The 22,179-nt window shown below is 43.6% G+C and overlaps 2 protein-coding genes across 4 annotated transcripts in view; one reads left to right on the forward strand and one right to left on the reverse strand.

Moving 5' to 3' along the window:
* The window catches only part of ILDR2 (immunoglobulin like domain containing receptor 2), a 57,789-nt gene extending 50,320 nt beyond the window's left edge, over positions 1 to 7,469 (reverse strand). For 2 of the 3 annotated variants that reach the window (XM_064370376.1, XM_012444712.3), the window contains exon 1: positions 7,409 to 7,469. In XM_064370376.1, coding sequence (XP_064226446.1) covers positions 7,409 to 7,454 — 46 coding nt within the window. In that variant the 5' untranslated portion in view covers positions 7,455 to 7,469. Of the gene's footprint in view, positions 1 to 5,393; positions 5,531 to 7,408 lie in introns of those variants that run through there. The other variant, XM_012444713.2, reaches the window with a different exon arrangement.
* Positions 7,470 to 7,933: 464 nt separating this feature from the next.
* The window catches only part of MAEL (maelstrom spermatogenic transposon silencer), an 86,725-nt gene continuing 72,479 nt past the window's right edge, over positions 7,934 to 22,179 (forward strand). The window contains exon 1 of the mRNA XM_012444570.2: positions 7,934 to 8,134. The gene's annotated coding sequence lies outside the window, so the exon portion shown is untranslated. The remainder of the gene's footprint in view (positions 8,135 to 22,179) is intronic.

The raw sequence follows: 22,179 nt of genomic DNA on the forward strand, positions 1-22,179 counted from the left end.
CAGTCACTGTACTCCAGCCCGGGCGACAGAGTGAGACTCTGTCTCAAAAACAGAACACATTTCTCCTCTTGTATTAGTTCATGTTGATGAATGGCATCTCCAGCAGTCCCCCTCCCCTTCAACCTCCACATTCATCCAAGCCAGTCCTACTTCCTCCATCTCTGGTCACTCTGTCCACCTCCCTCCCCCTCACTGTACCATGCGAGTTGAGGATCTCGCCATGTCTTGCCATGCTTTCTGCAAATGTCTCCTAGTTGACTTCTGCTACAAGTCTTGTCCACGTCTAATCCACGCTCCACACTGAGGTCTACATGATATTTCTAAAATGCACATCTGATTGTGCCACTCTCTTGCTTTGATTCTTAAAAGACTCCTTCTAGCCTTCAGGAGCCAAAAGCTCCTTTCGGATGGGGCCACTCCCTTCCATTCTTCCTACAGTACTAAAGACTCTAACCATACCGAAGTATTTGAGTTTTCAGAAAACATCATGCCCTCCCTTGATTCCTGGCCTTTGCACATGCTGTTTCCATTGCAGAGTCCTCTTTCCCCATCCCACTCTTCTCTCGCCAACTCCTACTCATCCTTCAGGACTTGCTTGGCTATCACTGCCTCTAAAGCTTCTTCCTGTTCTTACTGCAGTCACAATACCCCAAAGAATCACATCACTTCCCCTGAGAACTTCTTATTTAGCCATCTATCTCCTCCACTAACAACAAGCTCCCTCTGCTACATAAGTACTCCATACATGTGTTGAATAATTTAACCCAGTTGATAGATTATATTATTTATCCAATGATTTGTTTCCTCTCCATCCTTGCGTTTGTCCCTGTAGGCAGAGTATACTTACCACCCCCTGGACTATAAACTTGACCACATGACTTGCTTTGGTCAATAGATTGTAAGCAGATGTGCCATAGATACGGCCAAGCAGAAGCTTTAAAGACATTTGTATGGTTTAGCTCTGCCCTTGCCCTGACCCCCTTCAGCATTTGCCCTCCTCTGTGAGAACAAAATGCTCAGATAGTGGCTGCCCCTTCGTCCTGGGTCTTGGAGTAAGAAGACAATTGGAATTGAGCCAAATCCACCAACCTAGCCAATCCATAGCTACCCACAGCTGACTGCAGCTCTCATATAACATGAGCAAGAACTAAGTGTATGTTGTGAGCTACTGAGATTTGGGGGCTGCTTGTTGCTGCATCAAAATACTGGCAAATACATCTAGTTTGGGCTCACAATAAGTATTGAGGGCCTACTGTGTCCCAAATATCGTGCTAGAAGTTTTACACAATTTCATTTTAATTATCACAACAACCCTATAGGGTAGGTTCGCTTTCCATTTTAAAGCAAAAAAAAAGATAAAATCCTAAGCTGGCATTCAAATCCAGGTTAGTTGGAGCCTCCCCACCCTCCCCACACTGCCTCCTGGTGATCCAAGGGCATGGGAAGAGTGATGATAGTGATGATACAGAGTATCAGATGAATGTGAGGGCCCTACTCCTATTCAGCACCGCTTTCTGTAGGGTTCCACACGCTGAAGGAGAACAGAGAAAGCAGCAGGTTTTTCTGAGTTCTTCCTTGTTCCTTGGCCTGTAAAGAACTCTAGTCATCCAAAACACCTTCTTTCATTTTCAGAGAGCCAAAAACTATCTTGAAGACTGAGACTTTAAGCATGCATATGCTGTAGCTACATCCTGTGTGGCTCCTGAGAGCACAGCAGCAGCCCCTAGTACCAGATGGGCTCTGATGTGCCATCGGTTTCTGCTCTGTCACTGGGGCACATCTCTGCTCTCGTGTGCCTTGCTGGAGTACTCTTCATTCACTCCTTTCCCACTGGATCTGAGGATTTCACTATAAAAAACTAACTGCCATTCTTTCTGGCTTTTCTATGAACTCCACTCAATGTCCAATGCCCCATAATAGACACCATATATGTTCACCTAAGTCAGAAGTTATAGTTTGATCTACCTTAACCAGAAGAGAATGTTTTCCTGAATTCAGGTAATTAAAACAACCAACTCATATTAAGGCAGTGACATTATTTCTTATTCTTTTAACCAGTATGATATCATGGGCTTGGACAAATCATTTATTTCCTCTGAGCCTTGGTCTTCTTAAGTATAGGTGGGTAATACCAGCCTTACTTACTTAGAAAAATCAAATGGGATGATGTATATGAAAGACATTTAACACATAGAAAAGCATCATAGCATTTAAATAAGTGAGATTAACAACAACAACATCACACATTTCTTTATACTCCTGACTGGGAAAAAGAAGGCATCAGAGTTAACATAGTTGGAAGGGGTGAAGAGGTGAAAAAGTCCTAGAACAAAAATTTGGGACTAGAAGGGACATTCTATGACCAGGTAGGTTGGAGTAGGATTCATCCTCTATGGTCCAAAGTCCTTGACTCACACTACCACTTCCCAATATCAGCACATTTAATTGTTCAGAATAGAACCTATCCTGTCCGGCAAGTGCTGGATTCTACACCATTTGTTCTTCTGAAAATTCTCGCAAGAGCTCTTCCTTTCTAGCTGGTGTTTTTCATTCCGATCATTAATGGTCTGGGAAAGTATGGAAAAAAGAAACTGGGTCTCCCTGATGGCTCCTCCTGTGTGAATTATAAAAGGAAGAGCGCACCTGTCACTCGAGCTTTCATTTACAACTTATCAAATTTTAAGGGGGAAAATTTCAGAACCCTGGAATCTTAGAGCTGAAGTAACTTGCTCAATATTTAAGACTAAGATCCAAACCCATGGTTATACAGTGATCTATGGAGGAGCCAGGACTAGAATCTAAACCCCAGCTCCCAGGTCAAGGCTCTTTCCAGTAAGCATGTCCTGGTACTAATACTACTCACACTGAACTAAGCACTAGGTACTCGCACTAAGACTACTTGTACGGATACTCAAGTCCGTATAAACTAGCCACCTAGAAGACTCGTATGTGTGAAATGTAAAGAGTGATGAGGATCCCAGTCCCTCTCCTAGTCCAGAGAGAAGCATCCAGGCTGGGGGATGATGCAGAGTTGGGAGATCTATGCTAAAGTGATGAACGAGGATGAACGAGGTAAGTTCCGCAGACAAGAGTAGAACAGAGGAGGAAGAGAAACTGGAAGCTATGCAGGACAGGAAAGGAGATGGCGAAAGTTGAGGTGTCAGCAGTCTCTAAAAGCGATTCTTCTTTCTCCAGGGCTAATAACATTTTAACTCTCTAAATCCAAGCCTATTCTTCACAGTCATCAGGTGTCTACCTGAACATGAAACCAGACCAAGTAATGATCACTCCCTGATACCTCCCTTCCCACTGCAGGCTGGGCTGGGGCTGCTTCAAGGCACTCCATCGTGCAGATCTTTATCACTGCTTTTGCACAATGCTACTCCATAACTGGTGTCTCCACCACCAGACTGAGTGCCTTAAAGGCAAGAGCTGTAACTTGCTCATCTTACTAACCCCAGCACAGTGTCTGGGACACAGGAGTAACTCACTCACTGACTATTCATGAACAAATGTCTTAACTCAGCTATCACCTTTTCTGGGAATTTGTTTCAGAGCTGCTGCACCACTCCTGGTTTGGATTGTGTGTGCTTCCTCCATGCTCTCACCGCAGGGGTGTGGCTCTCATCAAAGGACCTTTAACCTCCCTAACAAAATGACTGGAAAACTTGGTTTTTGGTTTTTGTTTTGAGACAGGGTCTCACTCTGTCACCCAGGCTGGAGTACAGTGGCACAGTCTCAGCTCACTGCAGCCTCTACTTCCTGGGCTCAAGCAGCCCTCCCACTCAGCCCCCTGGGTACAGGCACAAGCCACTGTTCCTGGTTAATTTCTTTTGTATTTTTTGTAGAGATAAGGTTTCACCATGTTTCCCAAACTGGTCTTAAACTCCTGGGCTCAAGAGGTCCACCTGCTTCAGCTTCCCAAAGTGCTGGGATCACAGGCATGAACAACTGCGCCTGGCTGAAAACTTATTTGAATCACTGACTAGATTGACAACACTCTGAAGACAAGGACGATGTCTTTTATTGCCTTATTCTCAGCACTTATTATGATACTTCAAAATCACAAGAATTTAATATGTGCTTGTAGAATAGACAAATAAGTGAAACCAAAAGAAATGCTAATCCAGGGCCGGGCATGGTGGCTCACACCTGTAATCCCAGTACTTTAGAAGGCCAAAGTGGGCATATCACCTGGGGTCGGGAGTTTGAGACCCACTTGGCCAACATGGTAACCCCAATCTCTACTAAAAATACAAAAATTAGCCGGGTGTAGTGGCGCATGCCTGTAATCCCAGCTACTTGGGAGGCTGAAGCACAAGAATTGCTCGAACCCAAAAGGCAGAGGTTGCAGTGAGCTGAGATGGTGCCACTGCACTCTGGCCTGGGTGATAGAGTAAGACTCTGTCTCAAAAAAAGAAAAAAGAAAAGAAAAGAAAAAAAAGAAATGCGAATCCATCACACACAGTCCTTATCACAGAGATAGCAAAGGAGCCTCCAGGAAAACATATCACTTGCTCCCGAGTGGGTTCCCAGAGTGTCGACACAGCTCCAGCGTTTCTCACGGCCTCTGCTGCCAGGAAAGGATGAAACACCACCCATATTCAGGAACAAAGACAGAGTGAACCCTCCTTCAAGTCTTATTGCTAGATGGCACCTGTTGCTAAAATAGCAGCTGGTAAGCATTTTGTTTTGTTCAAAACAACAACAACAACAGCAACAATAACAAAACCAATATATTATGGGAAGCAACATCACAATGGCAATAAGAAATCCTGAGGCTAAATAGATAACAGGAAGAAATACGGAATTTTAGTAATGAAAGACAAGGAAGGAGCTGCTAGAGCCTGGAGGAAAAAAAAAACTGAAGTGTTGATTAGCAATTGCTCAGCCTGCATTAAAAAAGAGAAACAGGAGGAGAGGGGAGGGGAGGAGAATAGAGAGGGAGGGGAGAGAGACGGTGGGGAGAGAAAGGGAGGGAGAAGGAGAATAAATGTGGGGTTTTTTTCCTGGTTCTCTGTCTCATTTTTTAATCTGTCCTTCCCTGTCTCCCTTCCTTTATACCACCCCCTCAAGAGAGAATTCATTGATTGGGCTGAACTAAAATTCCTCACCTTTCCTCGCATGGTTCTCTGTGAAGAATGAGTCTGAATTCATCTCCTCCTTGTCTGCTTCTGTCTCCTCCCTCCCCTCCCCAGCCGCCATTGTTTGCTCCTCTGCTTGCTCAGGCTGAGAGGCAGCTTGTCTGTCCACACCTCTGACAGCAGTGACAGGATGAGGGGAAAGCAGGAGCTGGGAGCAGAGGACGATCAATGGGATCCCAGGAGTCAGTCTCACTTTCAGAGCAAAGAATCCCCAGCCATCTGACAGCTGAGCTGGCCCTGATAACTAACCTGTTGCCTGATTCCAAGCAGAACAGCCTCTCCAGGTGCAGGTGGCAGAAGGCACAAAGCATCACCTCCCTCAAAACAAAAATAAAACACAAAGCCCTCCAGCAAAAAGCCCAGAGAGGAAGCTTGGGAGAGGGTGAATGAGACTGGCCTGGGGTTTGGGAGAACTGGGATCTAGTCCCTAATCAATCATGATCGTGCTATGTGCATATTGCCTCTCTAGGACTCCATCTCTATATGAGATCGCTGAACTACAGTTCCTGTGGTCCCCTCCAGTGACATGATTCCATTTCATAAAAAGCTGTGAGCCATCTAAAGAGAGCTGTTTCCCTTCTTCTCTCACTCCCTGCAAACCCCCAGAGTACTTATTTTAGGCAGACCCCAGGGTGTCTGTAAGAGCACCTCTAACTCAGGGACCCCTCCCCAGATGCCTGGCTGACTTCAGGGAGGTGGTGATACAGGCTCAAGGACTAAGTGCCCGAGAAGAGAGGCAGGTTAAGGATGTGAAGAATCAGGGAGGGTGGGAGTGGAAGGCACTGGGAGGCCAGGGGAACTGGGAGGCATGGATCAGCCAAACCCTGAAATTAGAGATGATTCATATTTGAATAATGTGGGAGGGATGAACTCAAAGCAGCCAAAAGAAGAGGCTAACTCTGCTGAGGGTACCTCCCCCAGCCTAAACCCAGCAGTAGGGCAAGGGCAATATTAGGGGCATTTCATTTCAAATGGGAAAAATATTTAGGCAATCAAGAATCTTATTCTGAAGCTAAGGGAAATGGAGTATTTGCCTTTTCTTGCTAAATGTATTTTAGCATGTATTTTCCATGACTTGTTTTAGCTATTTTAAGCTTGTTCCCCTTTGCCTAGTGCCTTGATTTTGTCCAGATCGTCTGGTTGGTGATCCTAGAGGAGACAAACTTCTCACGTGGCGCTATTTTCCCTTTTCTCTCCTGTCTTCCTCCATCCCGTCCTCACCCTTCTGACCCCTTGTTCCGTTTCTTCCATCATTCTGCCTCCACCTTGATTTGAATGGTTGCCTCTGACCCAGTCCGAGCTATCCAGACCTTCCTCACTCCCATCCCACTCCCTTCAGCAGGGCTGCTTTGAGAATCTCTCAGGGCTGGCCACCCCAAGGCCCCATATTCCTTAACCACAGGGAATCGGAATCCTCCTGTGGGGAAATGGGTTAAGAACAAGAGCATCTCCTGACCCCAGGAGAATGGGAAGAAAGTTCACCAAAAAGGAGGGAGGACACAGAAGACCCAGCTAGACCAGTGATTCTGGTGCTGAGGAGAAGCCCGATGCCTCTCAATCTCTCTGCAAATTATCTTTTAGGTAGTGGGGAGTGCACCTATTAGAAAGGCTCTTCTGCTTTCTAATTATCATTTGGGACCACTCCCCAAGTGATATCAAGTGAGAGAGAGCAGGCCCTAAAGTCCACAACCAGTTGAGGTTCTATCCCCATCTCCTTCCCAACCTCCAGTTCCTTGCACCCTCCAGAGAGCCACAGAGAGAATGCCCCGGATCTCCCTCCTTCTCTAGGGAAGAAATTAAGGAGACAGTCCTCCAGCCTCCACCTCCAGAAAACCAGTTCACTTAATTCATCAGCTCCCTCCGAGCTTCTTTTATTCCAGCCAGGCTTTTCCCAGGACTCACAGCATTACCACTCAGGATAGGACCGAAGAACCGTTTCATGAAGGGGAAATGCACATTCGAAAGAACAGCCTCAGCGCCAATGAGTCAAATACCTGCATCTAGATGCGTCTCACTTGTCATTGGGCTTCTCCCCTGCCGCCCCCATCATTCACACACACACACACTCACACACACACACTCACACACACACAGTCACACACTCACACACACACTCACACACACACACAGCCCCCTCCCCCACTTCCCACCAGACTGATAAGCAGCTTTAAACGCGGTCAGTGAGGAGGAGAATGGGGGTGGGTGAGAACAGAACCACTAAGGCAAACACAAAGTTCTCGGTTTCTGTAGAAAAGGACTCTTACCTGTTAGCCAGAAAAGAGCGATGCACCTCAGCAGGACCCTGTCCATCTTCCCCAACTTCCCATCCGGATCACGGAGTGAGGAGAGCGGGAAACGGCCGGAGCAGAAGGAGCGCCGTCACCCCGCGGCAGCGCGGCGGCGGGCACCGGGCGTCCCCGGGCGCGCAGGCGGGGCCGGAGGCTGGATCGCGCCGCCGGCGGAGCGCGCACCGCCGCGGGCTTCCGGGGTCCGCGCGGCGCTCGGCGGCGCCTCCGCACGCCCAGGCAGCGCGGCGCGGGGCGAGCGTGTCTCCGCCGCAGAGCCCGCCGCGCGGGGGAGCTCGGCCGCCGCCCGCCTCCCGCGCCTCCGCCCCGCCGCCCCTGCCCGGCTGCCAAAGTTTGCCGGTCACGTGCCGGCCCCCGGCGCCCCGGAGGTCGGCGCGGAGTGACCGAGGCCTCGCGGGGAGCGACCATCGCGGCTTCTCCCAGGGACGCCCGCGCTCGGGAACCCCGGCGAGAACGCGGGTCGGGGACTCGAGCGAGGGGCGCCTGTGTCTGCGGGCCGCCACAGCCGACCTGAACCGAGAGAGGGTGGGGGGCGGCGGGGACTTGGCGTTAACTTCTGACGGGACTTAACTAGCAGGTGCTCCAGGCTACACCGTTCGCCTCTGCGGTACCCCCGCCCCTCCGTCTGGTTTCCTTTTTGACAGTGCGAGGAACCAGGCAGGAGGCTCCGCAGAATTGAAAAAGGTAGGCGGGACTCTCACGTCATTACTTTTTCCTGTTAAAATATGAGGTAGAATAAGGGCATTCAGCCCTTTAACAGAAAATATGTAAAACCAGAATGAGATAAATAATTATGACAGCTTAATTCCATCCATCCAGCACTTTATAGTTTGCAGCACGCATTCGCATGGATTATTCCTAATTTTCAGACGGATTTGTCTTGGGTCTCGAAATGTACGTGCTGAGAGAGAACTGAGAAACGTATGATTTGCATAAGAAATATATGTGAAGCCTCTACTAGGTGCTAAGAACCAAGGCTACAAAGTGGAATGAGATAGACTTCCTGTCCTTAGGAGTCTCATCTTAGGTCCAGGAAAGGGAGGAAGGTCAGACCATTGAAGACATGATACTTATTGGTGGTAAAACGGGGCAAGTGCAATAATGGAGACATAGAGAAAGTGCCTTGAGAACACAGAGGAAGGAGTTAGTCGTGGGTGGGGAGTGGGCACCACGATAAAGCAGAGGTAACATCTAAGTTGGCATTTGCAGAAAGGGCAAGATTTGCGCCGTTCAAGGGTCCCTGGTGGCAAGGGAGCAGGCGGGGGCATTCTGGGCAAAGAGACAAAGCAGAAAGGTCTCAAGTGACATCTGAAAACAGAGTAATGCCAGGCTGGAGGGCAGTTCCTGGAACAGACAAGACTACACCTAAGAGTGAATGTGTATGCAGACAGGGAGGATATGTGAACATGTGAGAAATGGTAAGAGTAGACCCTGGACAGCCATCTTTTATGGCTGCTTGACATTTGAATTCCCTTCTTATTTTGAGGAATTCCAACTGCAGAAGCCAGAAAGTCTAGAGACACCTCCCTGACCATCCCAGCTGGAGTGCAGACCCAGGCCCCTGGCATGGCCAGGCTGACCTCTCCCTCAGAGCTTTTTTATTCTGGAGCAAGTGGTAGACATAAGGAACAAGGACGGTGGAGAAGTGATTTTGTCACCAAGGCAGCAGCAGCATCCAGTGTACACAATCAGCTGTGGCAGAGGTTAAGCCACCAGGATGCTCCAAGGTGTGATTTTGACTGTGGTCTTGTAGACTCTCTGGGTTCCAGCCTCTCTTCTACACTTGGCTCTTTATTTTCCTGGCAATTCTTTGAACCACCCAATATCCTTTCATAAACTATTTATTTTGGCCAGGATGATTTTTCATGCTATGTACGCATGAGAGAAATTTGAGGACTATTTCCTTTCATATACAAAAGAAGAAAAACATAGGAGGCACCTAACATTTGTGGGTTTCCTATTAGGTTCTAGGCAAAGATCCACATGTTTTACAAGCCTTCTCATATAACCCTAAAGAGAGAACTTAGGCTCTGAGCATTTAACTAACTTCTCTAAGATCAGGTAGCTAGTAAGTGGCAGAGCGAGGATTTGAATCTGACTCTAAAGCATATACTTTTTGCACCATAAAAAGAACACATGGTGCATGGCCCGGGTTTGGTGGCTCACACCTGTAATCCCAGCACTTTGGGAGGCCAGGCGGATGGATCACCTGAGATTAGGAGTTCAAGACCAGCCTGGCCAACATGGTGAAACCCCTTCTCTACTAAAAACACAAAAATTAGCTGGGTGTGGTGGCACTCACCTGTAACCCAGCTACTCAGGAGGCTGAGGCAGGAGAATCACTTGAATCCAGGAGGTGGAGGTTGCAGTGAGCTGAGATTGTGCCACTACACTCCAGCCTGGCAAAACAGCGAGACTCCGTCTCAAAAAAAAAAAAAAAAGGAAAAGAAAAAGAACATCTACACCAGAAGGTTGAGATGATGGTATGTTTGTATTATGCTCTGCCATTTATTGCATGTATGTGTGTGTGCCACACACAGTGCACAAAACAGCTTGAATAGTGTTTATTATCTAAGCACATGTAACAGGCATTTTAGCCAGGTGCAGTGGCTCACACCTGTAATCTCAGCACTTTGGGAGGCTGAGGTGGGCGGATCGTTTGAGCTTAGGAGTTTGACCAGCCTGAGTAACATGGTGAAACCCAATCTTTACAAAAATACAAAAATTAGCCAGATGTGGTTGTGCATTCCTGTAGTCTTAGCTACTCAGGAGGCTGAGGTGAGAGGATCACTTGAATCTGGGAGGTTGAGGCTGCAGTGAGCTGTGACCACATTACTGGACTCCAGCCTGGGTGACAAAATAACACCCTGTTTCAAAACAAATGGCATTTTACGCAAAACTTGGACATATGAGCAAGTTTATACATGTGAAAGATAGGAGATGAACTGAGTGAAGGGAGCCTGGATGTGTATGTGAAGTGGAACGTGAATTTCCACAGAGGTGAACTCATGTCTGCTCAGAGGTGTCTTTGTGCAGTTGAACAAGGAATCAGGAGACTTGCAGAGTTTGTGCCACAATGAATCATAGAATGCAGGTGCCTTGTGCATCATCCCAGAAATGTGTTTTCCATGTAGTGCCCTGCATGTCTGCGTTATAGCCAGAGAAGTACACATGGTGAATCCCGAATCTTCCTGATGAGTGGAGCCCAGGCTATCCTGAAAGGGATGCTAAACTGGAGTGAATCACAGTGTGTGCCCCTCCGTCACCTTGCACATGTTATTACCAAGGTGATGAAGGGTTAATATACATTTTTGAAGTACACCTAATGATTCAAAACATGTAGCCTAAGGGATGGAGGTGGAAAGAGGATGGGAAAATGGTATTATTTTGCCACATTGGTGGTGGGTAATGGGATATGGCACCCAGAGTCCCGATGTGGTTTCTGAACTTCCAGTATCAGAATCATCAGATCACAGAATCTGTGTTTGCTTAAACAGACTCCCAGGTCTACTAAAAATTATGAAATCAGAAACTCCAGGTGGAGCCCATAAATCTGCAGTTTAACCACCTTCTCCAGGTGCTTCTGATGCACATTAATGTTTAAGAAGCAATACCTAACTATCTTTTTGTTCTCCTGGGAAGCTGTTGAGCTGATGTTTTCTAATGAGCCTTGGATCTAGTTAAGCTCCGGTTGTCCATTTATTCTGGCCTAATAGGACAGGAGCCCAAATAGAGAGACTGATTCATCACAGCCAAGGAGGGGGTCTGGATCTGCAATACTTCAAACTTTCTACTGCAACAAGACAAAGGTGTCAAAACGGAGAGGACCTGTGTGGGACCAGAACAAGTTTCCCAGGAAGCCACAGCTGGGATTGTATGTGTGTGGTGCAGGGACTAACAGGCTGCTTCAGCAAAACTCTACACTTTAGAACAGAATTAGGACACAGAGAAAAGAGAAGTGAACCACTGCAAGGAGACATGCTGGTAGCTGGTAGCAACCACATAGTTATAAATATAATGTAGCTGAATCGTCTTTAAAACATGATTTCATTGCAGACACACAGGCATGCATGCACATGAATACTGCTTAACGTAAGTCTGTTTAAAGCACACAGATGAAATCATATTTCTACTTCTCTCTGATCCTGCATTCTGCATTTCAAGAGGAGTATATAAAGTATGACTCTGAAACAGATACCATTTTTCTCATGTAAGTTTGGTCCATCTATTTTTTCTCTTGCTACCTTTTAGGCTTGTTATCTTTCCCATTCTCCATACCTTCAAAACCACCCTCAATGAGTTATAAGTTAAAAACCTAAATTAAACCAAGGAACTAAAAAAAACCTGGAGACTCTAGGAACCCTATACTGAAAACTGGAAACATTTTCAATCTTGAAGTCCTTTCATGTTGAGGAATAAGTTGTTTCATTACGAAGATGCTTTAAAGAAAAGAAATGCAAATAAACAGATGCATTATGCCAAAACAAAAAGAAGGAAAGAAAAAACGAAATCTGAACTGCCAAGAACAGTGGAAAGTATATAATAAGTAAAAGGCTGGGAGAATGTGTTGAAAATTCCATGTACTTCCAGCAGATTCGATCCAGTCTCGGGCTGGTGGTGCTGGATGCTGAATTAGGTGATGTTTTGTATGCCCCTTCCTAAGGCTAGATCCTGCTCAACAGTGGGGCAGACCTTTCCTGAATTAGCTCCCTACCAATGTTTTCTCTAAAAAGGTCCATTCAAGGATAATGTGCAGAAAAAAAGAACATAAAGGTATATTTAAGCTTGGTATCAAATATGAAAAAATACATTTAAAAGGGACAAAGAAAATGAATCAGTAACAATGATTTTCTCTGGGAAGATCATCATTCATTTATTTTTTTTCTTTATAATTTTCTTCCTTTCTATTAGACACAGGGTCTGACTCTGTCACCCAGACTAGACTGAGTGGTGCCATCATAGCTCACTGCAACCTTGAACTCCTAGGCTCAATGCTATCCTCCTGCCTCAGCTTCCCAAGTAGCTGGGACTGCAAGTGCACACCACCATGCCCAACGAATTTTTAATTTTTTTTTTTTTTTTTTTTTTTTGAGAGACTGCATCTTGCTATGTTGCCCAGTTTGGTCTCAAACTCCTGGGCTCAAGTGATCCTCCCACCTCAGCCTCCCAAAGTGCTGGGATTACAAGTGTGACCCATTGTGCCCAGCCTATAACTTTCTATACCCTGTAATATTTCTATAATATAGGAAAAGGTGCTGGACAAAAGCTGTGCCCATGCCAAAATTCACTTATTGTCAATTTGTTCTCCAGTCTCTAGGATATCCCTGGAGAAAGGAAAGAAGAAGGAGTGACAGGTGTTTTGTTGGGCCTGTATCTTTAGCCAGATACAAAGCCCCCAAATGTACACCTGCTCTCATTATGTCTCAATCGTGAGCAGTTAATCAAGTTAATTATAAGCAGTTGAGCCTTGGGAGCTTTTACTGACTGACAGTTCAACCTATAATTTCTTTGTAAGTTACACAGCCAGAGATGAAGGTCAATGTTCTTTTAGGAGCCCTGTCTCCAGTTTTTGCTTTTGTTTCTGTTTTTATTTCATTGTTAGCATCCTTTGGAGACCAGAACAGCATTGATAGCCCCCAAGATGAGCAGCAGAGCAATTCTTATTCTGGTGGTCAAGCAGCTTCCTACAGCCCAAAGGCTATAGGAAGAAAGGGGAACTGGCTGCCTATAGATTATAAGATGAAGCTGCGTTAGGCTCTGGGTCTTGGTAATTGAGCCAGAAGATTGTTTCTCAGATTCCAGCCCTACACATTCTCCTAGAGGCCTTAGTCCCTGGCAAAGGTCAAAAACAGAACCCGAGAGAGGGAAATGAGCCAGAACAAATATGTCATCCAATGACCTCACCCTCAGAAAATGGGCAGGAAAGAGAGCTACAATAAGAAGGCCAGAAGATTGAGCACCATGAAAATAATAGCTGAAGCAAGAGAAGGGGCATGTGGGCTTTAAAGACCAGGGTTAGAAAACAGCAGCCTTAACCTTTGTGTTGAAGTAGCGGGTGAGGATCTCTCCTAGAAGTGTTAATTCTGTACCCCTTCCCCAATTCTGAGTAGGTGCCTTATACATACAGATGATCGTTATGTGTTTGTCTAATTAATTACACACTGCCCCTAGTGTATTCATCTTCCCTCTTCCTCATCTTCTCTCCTTTTCTCTTCCCTGAATTCATTCATTTATTCCACACACATTTATTGAATGCTTACTATATTCTAGACACTATGCTATCTAGAAATTAAAAATGAATATGAATTCAAAGATGAATGAGTCACAGCCCTTTATGTCAAAGAGCTTACATTTGAGTTGTCACCATGTGTGTAGAGAGGGAGGGAGGCAGGCAAATATGTGGTCTTTAAGTATGATAGTATGACAGCGCCTGTGTTAGGACCTGTACCAGTTTGGTAGGAAAATTAAGTGGGGGTCAATTATTCATCAGTAGTGCTGGTCAGAGATATCTTCATTAAGAGGTGACCCCTGAGCTAAGCTTTAAACATCATCTGGGCAGAATTTCTATAGTACAGATGCACAAGCAACAGGCAGAGGTGAGAATAGGAAGTTCTGTTCTACCCAGAGCATGGGTTTACAAAAGGCACAGTCAGCAGTAAGGCTGAGGTTCAGCCAAGGGAAACCAGGCTACCAAATCTGGACGTAATTCCACAGGCAACGTACCATCCATGAGAATTTCTAAGTAGAACAAGATCAGACCCGTGTCTCGGCAAAGTTATTGTGGCCACAGGGTGTAGGATGAATTGACGGAGAGAGATAGAGGTCTCTTCCGTGGGAGAGCTCATTACAAGATCCCAAGAAGTAACAAGCACCTAACAAGGGGCAGCATGAAGAGAACGCAAACATCAATTGAGAGACATTACAAGGAGTCACAAGAGGTAGAACTCACATGTATATTGCAAGCAGGAGGAATCAACCAGACATCAGGATGAGTCACTACAGAATCTGAGAGCACATTCAGACAATGTCTAGATGGTACTCAGAAATTTCTCTCTTAACTTTGGCAAAGCATCAGGTAATAAACAACCTTGAACATCTAAGATAAACAGATTGGAATGAGTGTTAAGCAGGGATCTCACGGATGTCAGAGTCACTCAAAGGCTGTGTGGCATGGGGAAGTCACTTCACCACTCTAAGCCTCAATTTCCTTTCCTGCAATATGGGGATAATCATGGAATCTGTTTCATAGGATTGTTGTGAAAGGGAGATGAGATAACTCTTGTGGAGTGTTTAGCAGAGAGCCGGATGTAGCTTGCAATGAATGTCACCTATTATTACTACTATTATTATTATTAGCACAGGAAGGAAGATGCACACTGAATAGTGTTGGGCCTTCACTTAAACTACTATCAGGAAAAACTCAGCCACATTTTCCAAGAACACTTGTGGTGCTCTTCAGTGGTTTGCATAAGAGTTACTTGGCTGAGAATCACACCTCATACTTGATTTGAAAAAAAGAAATAATAGTCACCCAAACCTCCAATGGTTTTCCCCCATTTAGACAAAAATCTAAAGTCTTTATGGTGGCCTTGTAAATCCTATATGATCTGGCCCTAGCTCACTCTCGAATATTCTCTCTCCTTTCCCCCTCACTCACTTGGTCCAGCTACATGACTGATTTTGCTGTTTCTCAAACATACCTGATGTGCTCCCACCTCAGAGCCTTTGCACTTGTTACTCTTTCTGCCTGGAATGCTCTTCCCCAGATATCTTGATGGTTTACTTGCTAATTTCCTCCCAGTCTTTGCTCAAATTTCATTTCCTTATATAGGACCTTTACTAACCACCCTGAAAATTTACCCTCTATCTGTTGCTATTCCCATATCTTGCATTGTTTTTCTTCATTGGACTTACTGTCCAATAAGATATCTGACATCTTGTTATATACGTAATAGTTTATTTCTCTATTGCCCTTTTTTTTCTATTATAAGCTTTGTTCTATTCAATCCATTCTTGTGCTTAAAATAGAGACTGGTATTCAGTAGGTTCTGAATAAATATCTATTGAATAAATGAACCACTCGATACTGAAATCACTCCCCTCTCTTAGTTTTTCTGCCTTTCTTCCTACTTTTTCACATGTTCTTCTCAGTCATCTTTATTAGGTCTTCCTTCTCTGGCTCGTAAATGCTAGAGTTCCTCAGGACTCCATCCTGGATCCTTTTTCTCTCTCTCTTAACTCTCTCCTTAGTGATCTCATCTAGTTCATGAATTTAAATGCCATCTTTATGTGGCTTACTTCTGAATTCTTTCTCAAGCCCAGAACTCCAGACTTACATGGTCAGTTGCCTACTTGACATCTCTATTTGAATATATAGTAGGCATCTCAAAATGAACATGTCCATAATAGAACTCTTCATCCACCCCCTCCACATACTTCAACCCAAACCTGCCACCCTTTAGAATTTCTGAAGAGAAAAAAAATCAGTCTGGTTGGAAAGTGGAGAAAGCTGTTCTGTTTATATAGGACTTAAGTAAAATGGAAAAAAAAAAAACAGTTTTATCAGACTGGGCACAGTGGCTCATGCCTGTAATCCCAGCACTTTGAGAGGCTGAGGTGGGCGGATCACAAAGTCAGGAGTTTGAGACCAGCCTGACCAACATGGTGAAACCCAGCCTCTACTAAAAATACAAAAATTAGCCAGATGTGCTAGTGTGCATCTGTAATCCTAGCTACTTGGGAGGCTGAGGCAGGAGAATCGCTTGAACCTGGGAGACGGAGGTTGCAGTGAGGTGAGATTACGCCATTGTACTCCAGCCTGGGCAACAGAGCAAGACTCTGACTCAACAAAAAAATAAAAGAAAAAAGAAAAAAAATCAATTTTATCAAAGAAGGAGAGGAGCAGTGGCTCACACCTGTAATCCCAGCACTTTGGGAAGCTGAGGCAGGCAGATCACTTGAGCCCAGAAGTTTGAAACCAGACTGGGCAACATGGTGAAACCCAGTCTCTACAAAAAATACAAAAATTAGCTGGGCACGGTGGAACACACCTGTAGTCCCAGCTACTCATGGTGGCACACACCTGTAGTCCCAGCTACTTGAGAGACTGAGGTGGGAGGATCACTTGAGCCCACAGGACTGAGGCTGCAGTTAGTTGGGATTATGCCACTGCACTCCAGCCTGGGTGACAGAGTGAGATCCTGTCTCAAAAAAAAAAAAAAAAAAAAAAAGGAGAGGAGCAGATAATATAAATTATTGGGAGTTGGCAGCTTTGGCTTTGGACCTTGGAATTAGCACTTGGTATTAGCACTGGCTCCCTCTGCCCCAAAGTCCTCCCTATTTTAGTAAAAGCACTGTTTGCCAGTGGGTTACTGAAGCCAAAATCCTAGGACTCCTCCTTTTTTCTTACTCCCACAACCAATCCGTAAGCTAGTTCTATTTTTCCTAAAATACAATTTCAGCACAGCCTTTCTTTTCTGTTCGAGGTTGCCATCATCACTCACATGGACTCCTGAAGGAGCTTCCTAACTGGTCTCACCATGCCCATTCTTATTGCTTTGAACCCTTTCTCCAAATAGAAAACATGACATGTTTTTTAAAACCCTTAAATAGAGTAGACTTCAAGTGTTCTCACCACAAAAAAAGTATAAGTATGTGAAGTATTGCATATGTTAGTTCATTAAATTTAGCCATTCCACAACATACACATATTTCAAAACATGTTGTACACAATAAATATACACTATTTTATGTCTCAATTAAAAATAAATGGGCCGGGCACAATGGCTCACACCTGTAATCCCAGCACTTTGGGAGGCCGAGGCAGGTGGATCACGAGGTCAGGAGTTCAAGACCAGACTGGCCAACATGGTGAAACCCCATCTCTACTAAAAAATACAAAAATTAGCTGGGTATGGTGGCTCGCACCTTTAATCCCATCTACTAGGGAGGCTGAGGCAGGAGAATTACTTGAAGCAGGACCTGGGAGGCGGAGGTTACAGTGAGCCAAGATCCCGCCACTGCACTCCAGCCTGGGCTACAGAGTGAGACTCCATCTCGAAAATAAATAAAGAAATATAAAATAACTCCCTAAATGAACATCGATGTACTTAGAGCAATACTTGAACCCCTTAAATGGTCACGGTCAATCCCAAATCCCTGTTGATCACTCCAACCTCGGCAGGCACCATTCTCTGCTTGACAGGATACAGTACAGCAACACTAACAACTAGTCTTCCCTCTGTTCTGAAGACACCCAATACTTTATCACCTGAGGCTTTTACACATACTATTCCCTCTGTCTAGAACTCTCTTTTTTCAATTCTTCACATGATTATCTCTATTCCTTCCATCCTTTCTCATTATAAAAGTCACCTGCTCCTCACAGAGGTTTTCGCTGATCACCTATATAGAAATTCAGTAGTTAAATCTAAATATGGTTTTAAAAATGTTAAAATATGAAAAAGCCATCTTGCCCAAGGTGAAGTAACAGGAAATGAATGTATTCAGCACCCTGAAACAAAACTGCAATTGCTTTTGCACCAACCTAATAAACTGGTCAAAACATATGAAACAATGTTTCCAGGCACTGGACATCAGGGAGCAGAGATGAGTAATCCCTTAAAGAACAGCACCAAACAAGGTGAGCTCTGTGATTACCACAGGCAGCTGCCTGGAGAGAGTATCGGAAAGCAATATCAAAATGGGTTACCTGGGCAGAGCCCAGTAGAGTCTCCCTGGGTTGAGCAGATGGAGTTGCGTGTTTAGGTATGCCACAGTGGGTAGAGTTTGCAGGGCAGAGTACCAGAAACAAGGGAACAGCATAATGACAAAAAAAAAAAAAGAAGAAGAAGAAGAAAAAAAAGAAAGCTCTGGAGATGTGGTAAGGATCTCCCTTGAAGCTTGAGCTGAATACTGATCAGTGCAAGTGTGGGAAGAAACTATACAGAGCCAAAGAAAGAACAACCTGAAAGGATTACAAGTAAGCATCCTTGGAATTCACATAGGACTAGAAATAGTTTGTATTCCCATCAGCCAAAGTGGAATTTGGCTCCAGATTCCATGGAATATCAAGTACAGTACTCAAAAAGATGTTATATCAGTAGAGAAGAAAATTAGCTTTAAAGATTGCTCTGATCTCAAATAACAGAGCAGAAAATCAAGCCTAAAAGGAGTGAAAACCAGCCTCAAACTGTTTCCAAGTAACAGAACTGTGTCCCAGAACAAAGCCCAAGAATATTTATAAGAATATAGAAATATGCAGTATTAAACAGGGTAAAATTTACAATTACCAGCATTCAATCAAATATTACCAAACATGCAAAGAAGCAGGACAATAAAACCTGTAAGGGGAAACATCAATCAGTAGAAACAGACCCAGAAAAGAAACAGATAATAGAATGAGTAGACAAGAATTAATGATTATTATAATTATATTACATGTTTCAACTGTATTCTATGTTTAAAAATGTAGAGGAAGGACAGACGATGTTAAGTAGAAATATGCTTAAAGATTTCTAGATTTTTTTTAAAGACCCAATCAACTTCTAGAGATGAAAATAAATAATCCGATATGAAAAATACACTGGATGGGATTAATGCAGATTAACATCACAAAAGAAAACATTAGTAAATACAAAGACAGCAGTGGACACTATGCAAAATGAAAGAGAGAAAAAAGACTGAAGGGAAAAAATGAACAAAGCATCAGTAAGCCATGGGCAACTTCAAGCATCCTAAAGGAGTGGGTGAGGAAACTTTGGGGGATGGATATGTTCAATTTTAGAACATGTGCTGCCAAGGCAAGCATGAATATGTTCATCATCTTAATGGCAGTGATGGTTACACAGGTGTATACATATGTCTAAATTCAACAAATTGTACACTTTAGATATATTGTGTTTATTATACTTCAGTCATATCTAAATGTCTTTTAAAAAAGGCAACGTGAAACTAAAATCCCAGATGATACCAATGTGGGAGACAGAGTGGGATGGTGGTGGGTGGAGTGGAAGTCTGAGTGGGAAGAAGTAGTAATTTGCTAAGCTTCTTGGCTATTTCGGAAGAGGGGATATGATACGTATTAGCTGTAAAAGTTGTGATAAAAATATAAGTTTTAAAACAAGTACACTAAAATTTATGGGTAACAACAGAATGAAGAAAAGTAGAATGTATAAGTTTAAAACCAGTGGAAAAGAAACTACAGCAAAAAATACTGAGCACTCCAGCAAATGCAGAGAAGGGAAAAATTAGAAACATAATAAACAGGCAAGAAAAAGAATCGAACAAAGCTTTTTATTCAAGAAACAAACAAAAAAGAAACACAAAACAGTCTGAAGTAAGTAGAAAGAAGGAATTAATAAACTTAAGGCAGAAATGTGGGAAAAGGGAAAGAAAAACTGTAAAGTGGATCAATACAATCAAAAGTATTTTTAAAAGATCAATAAAATAAACAAAATTTGGCAAGTATTAAGGAAAACAACCTGGAAAACATAAATAATATTAGGGATGAAAAGGAAGGGGACAAGAGGGGGGGGTGTGTGTGTATGTGTTTAAAGTTACAATCAAATGTTACATTTATTTTTATGCTAATAGTTCTTTTTTTTTTTTTTGAGACAGAGTTTCGCTCTTGTTACCCAGGCTGGAGTGCAATGGCGCGATCTCGGCTCACCGCAACCTCCGCGTCCTGGGTTCAGGCAATTCTCCTGCCTCAGCCTCCTGAGTAGCTGGGATTACAGGCACGCGCCACCATGCCCAGCTAATTTTTTGTATTTTTAGTAGAGACGGGGTTTCACCGTGTTGACCAGGATGGTCTCGATCTCTTGACCTCGTGATCCACCCACCTCGGCCTCCCAAAGTGCTGGGATTACAGGCGTGAGCCACCGCGCCCGGCCCAATTCTTTTGTTTTTTAAAGTCAACTTTATTGAACTATAACTTAGGCACAATGAATTGCACATATTTTAAGTCCATAGTTTGATGAATATTGACAAATATATACTACTAATAGCCACCATCACCACAATTAAGGTAGAGAACATTTCTGACAACCCAGAAGGTTCCCTGTGTCAGTTCTCAATCTCCTCTCCCCACCTCCTGGCTCCAGGTAACTGCTGATCTGGAGCCTACAGTTGTACCTTTTCTCAAGTTTTGTATACACTGAATCACATCATATGTATACTTTTATGTATGCCTTTCTTCACTCAACAAAATTCCAAATTCATCCATGTCGAATATCAATACTTCAAGTAGTATCTACTATTTGAACGCATAATTTATCGGTTCACCTGTTGATGAACATTTGGGTTGTCCAGCTTGGAGCTCTTATGAATAGTGCTACTGTGAAATTTCATGTAGAAGGCTTTGTGGATATATATTTTCATTTTCCTAGAAGAATGGAATTGCTGGGTCCTATGGTAGTAAAAGAAACTCAGGCAGTTGTCCCACCAATAAGGTATGAAAGTTCCAGCTGCTTCAGATCCTTGCCAAATTTTATACCAATACACTAGAAAAATCTAATTGAGATAGAAACTTTTTCTAGGAAAATATAATTATAAAAATTAGGTGAAGAAAACTAGGAAAACTGAGAAGACTATAAACCATACAAAAGATATTGAAATGGTAGTTAAAGGTGAATTCCCCTCCAAAGGTGTAACAGGATCAGAGAGTTTTACTAATAAGCTCTACCAAACTGTCAAGGAATAGATAATTCCCATCTATTATTCCATCTGAACACAACCCTGATACCAATATTTGGTAAGGAAAATACCACAAAATCTATACAGTTCAATATTACTACAATCAAGGAAGCCAAAATTCTGTATTATGTTTTTTTAAAAAAATAAGCAAAGCCTCATGATCAGCAATAGTTTATACTAGGAATGGCAGGATGCATCAACATTAGAAAAATCTAGCAATATTCTTTATGTTAACAAATTAGGCAATTAGGCCCAGTGCAGTAGTTTACGCTTGTAATCCCAGCACTCTGGGAGGTCTAGGCAGGCAGATCGCTTGAGCCCAGAAGTTTGAGACCAACCTGGGCAACTTAGGGATACCTCATCTCTACAAAAAAACAGAAAAGTCACCAGGGCGTGGTGGTGTGCACCTGTAGCCCCAACTACTTGGGAGGCTGAGGTGGGAGGTCCCACTTGAGCCCAGGAGGTCTAGGTTGCAGTGAGCCGAGATTGTGCCACTGCACTGCAGCCTGGGTGACACAGTGAGACCCTGTCTCAAAAAAATAAAAATAAAACTGTGTAATTACCTGAAAAGATCCAGAAATTTAGCAAATGTTCAATTGCCATTCTTGATTTTAAAACATATGGATACACCACGTATACACACACTTAGAAATCTGAGCCGAGAAAGGAATTTTCTCTGGAAAACTTAACTAGAAAACTAAGAGAACCAATTAGCACGATTTAAACTAATGCGAGAGATCAGTAGTATGATTAAATACACAGGACCAACACTAAAATCAATACCTTCTCTAGACATCAGCAGTAACCAATTAGAAAATACATTTTTAAAAAGAAATTTTTCATAAAAACTCAAAAAATATTGTTACTTAGGAATAAAACTGACAGACTTTATGAGGAAATCTATAAAACTTTATTCAAGGATATTTTAAATCTCAACCTCTTCCTGCATGTTTCTTTCTAACCCTTATTTTAAAATGGACTTTTAAAATATTCGCTTTTGTTTTCACTGGTTTTTGTCATCCTCTCCCCTCTTT

The sequence above is a fragment of the Aotus nancymaae genome, unplaced genomic scaffold, assembly GCF_030222135.1.
Source record: "Aotus nancymaae isolate 86718 unplaced genomic scaffold, 86718_ANA_hifiasm-v0.15.2.pri h1tg000108l, whole genome shotgun sequence".
NCBI lineage: Eukaryota > Metazoa > Chordata > Mammalia > Primates > Aotidae > Aotus > Aotus nancymaae.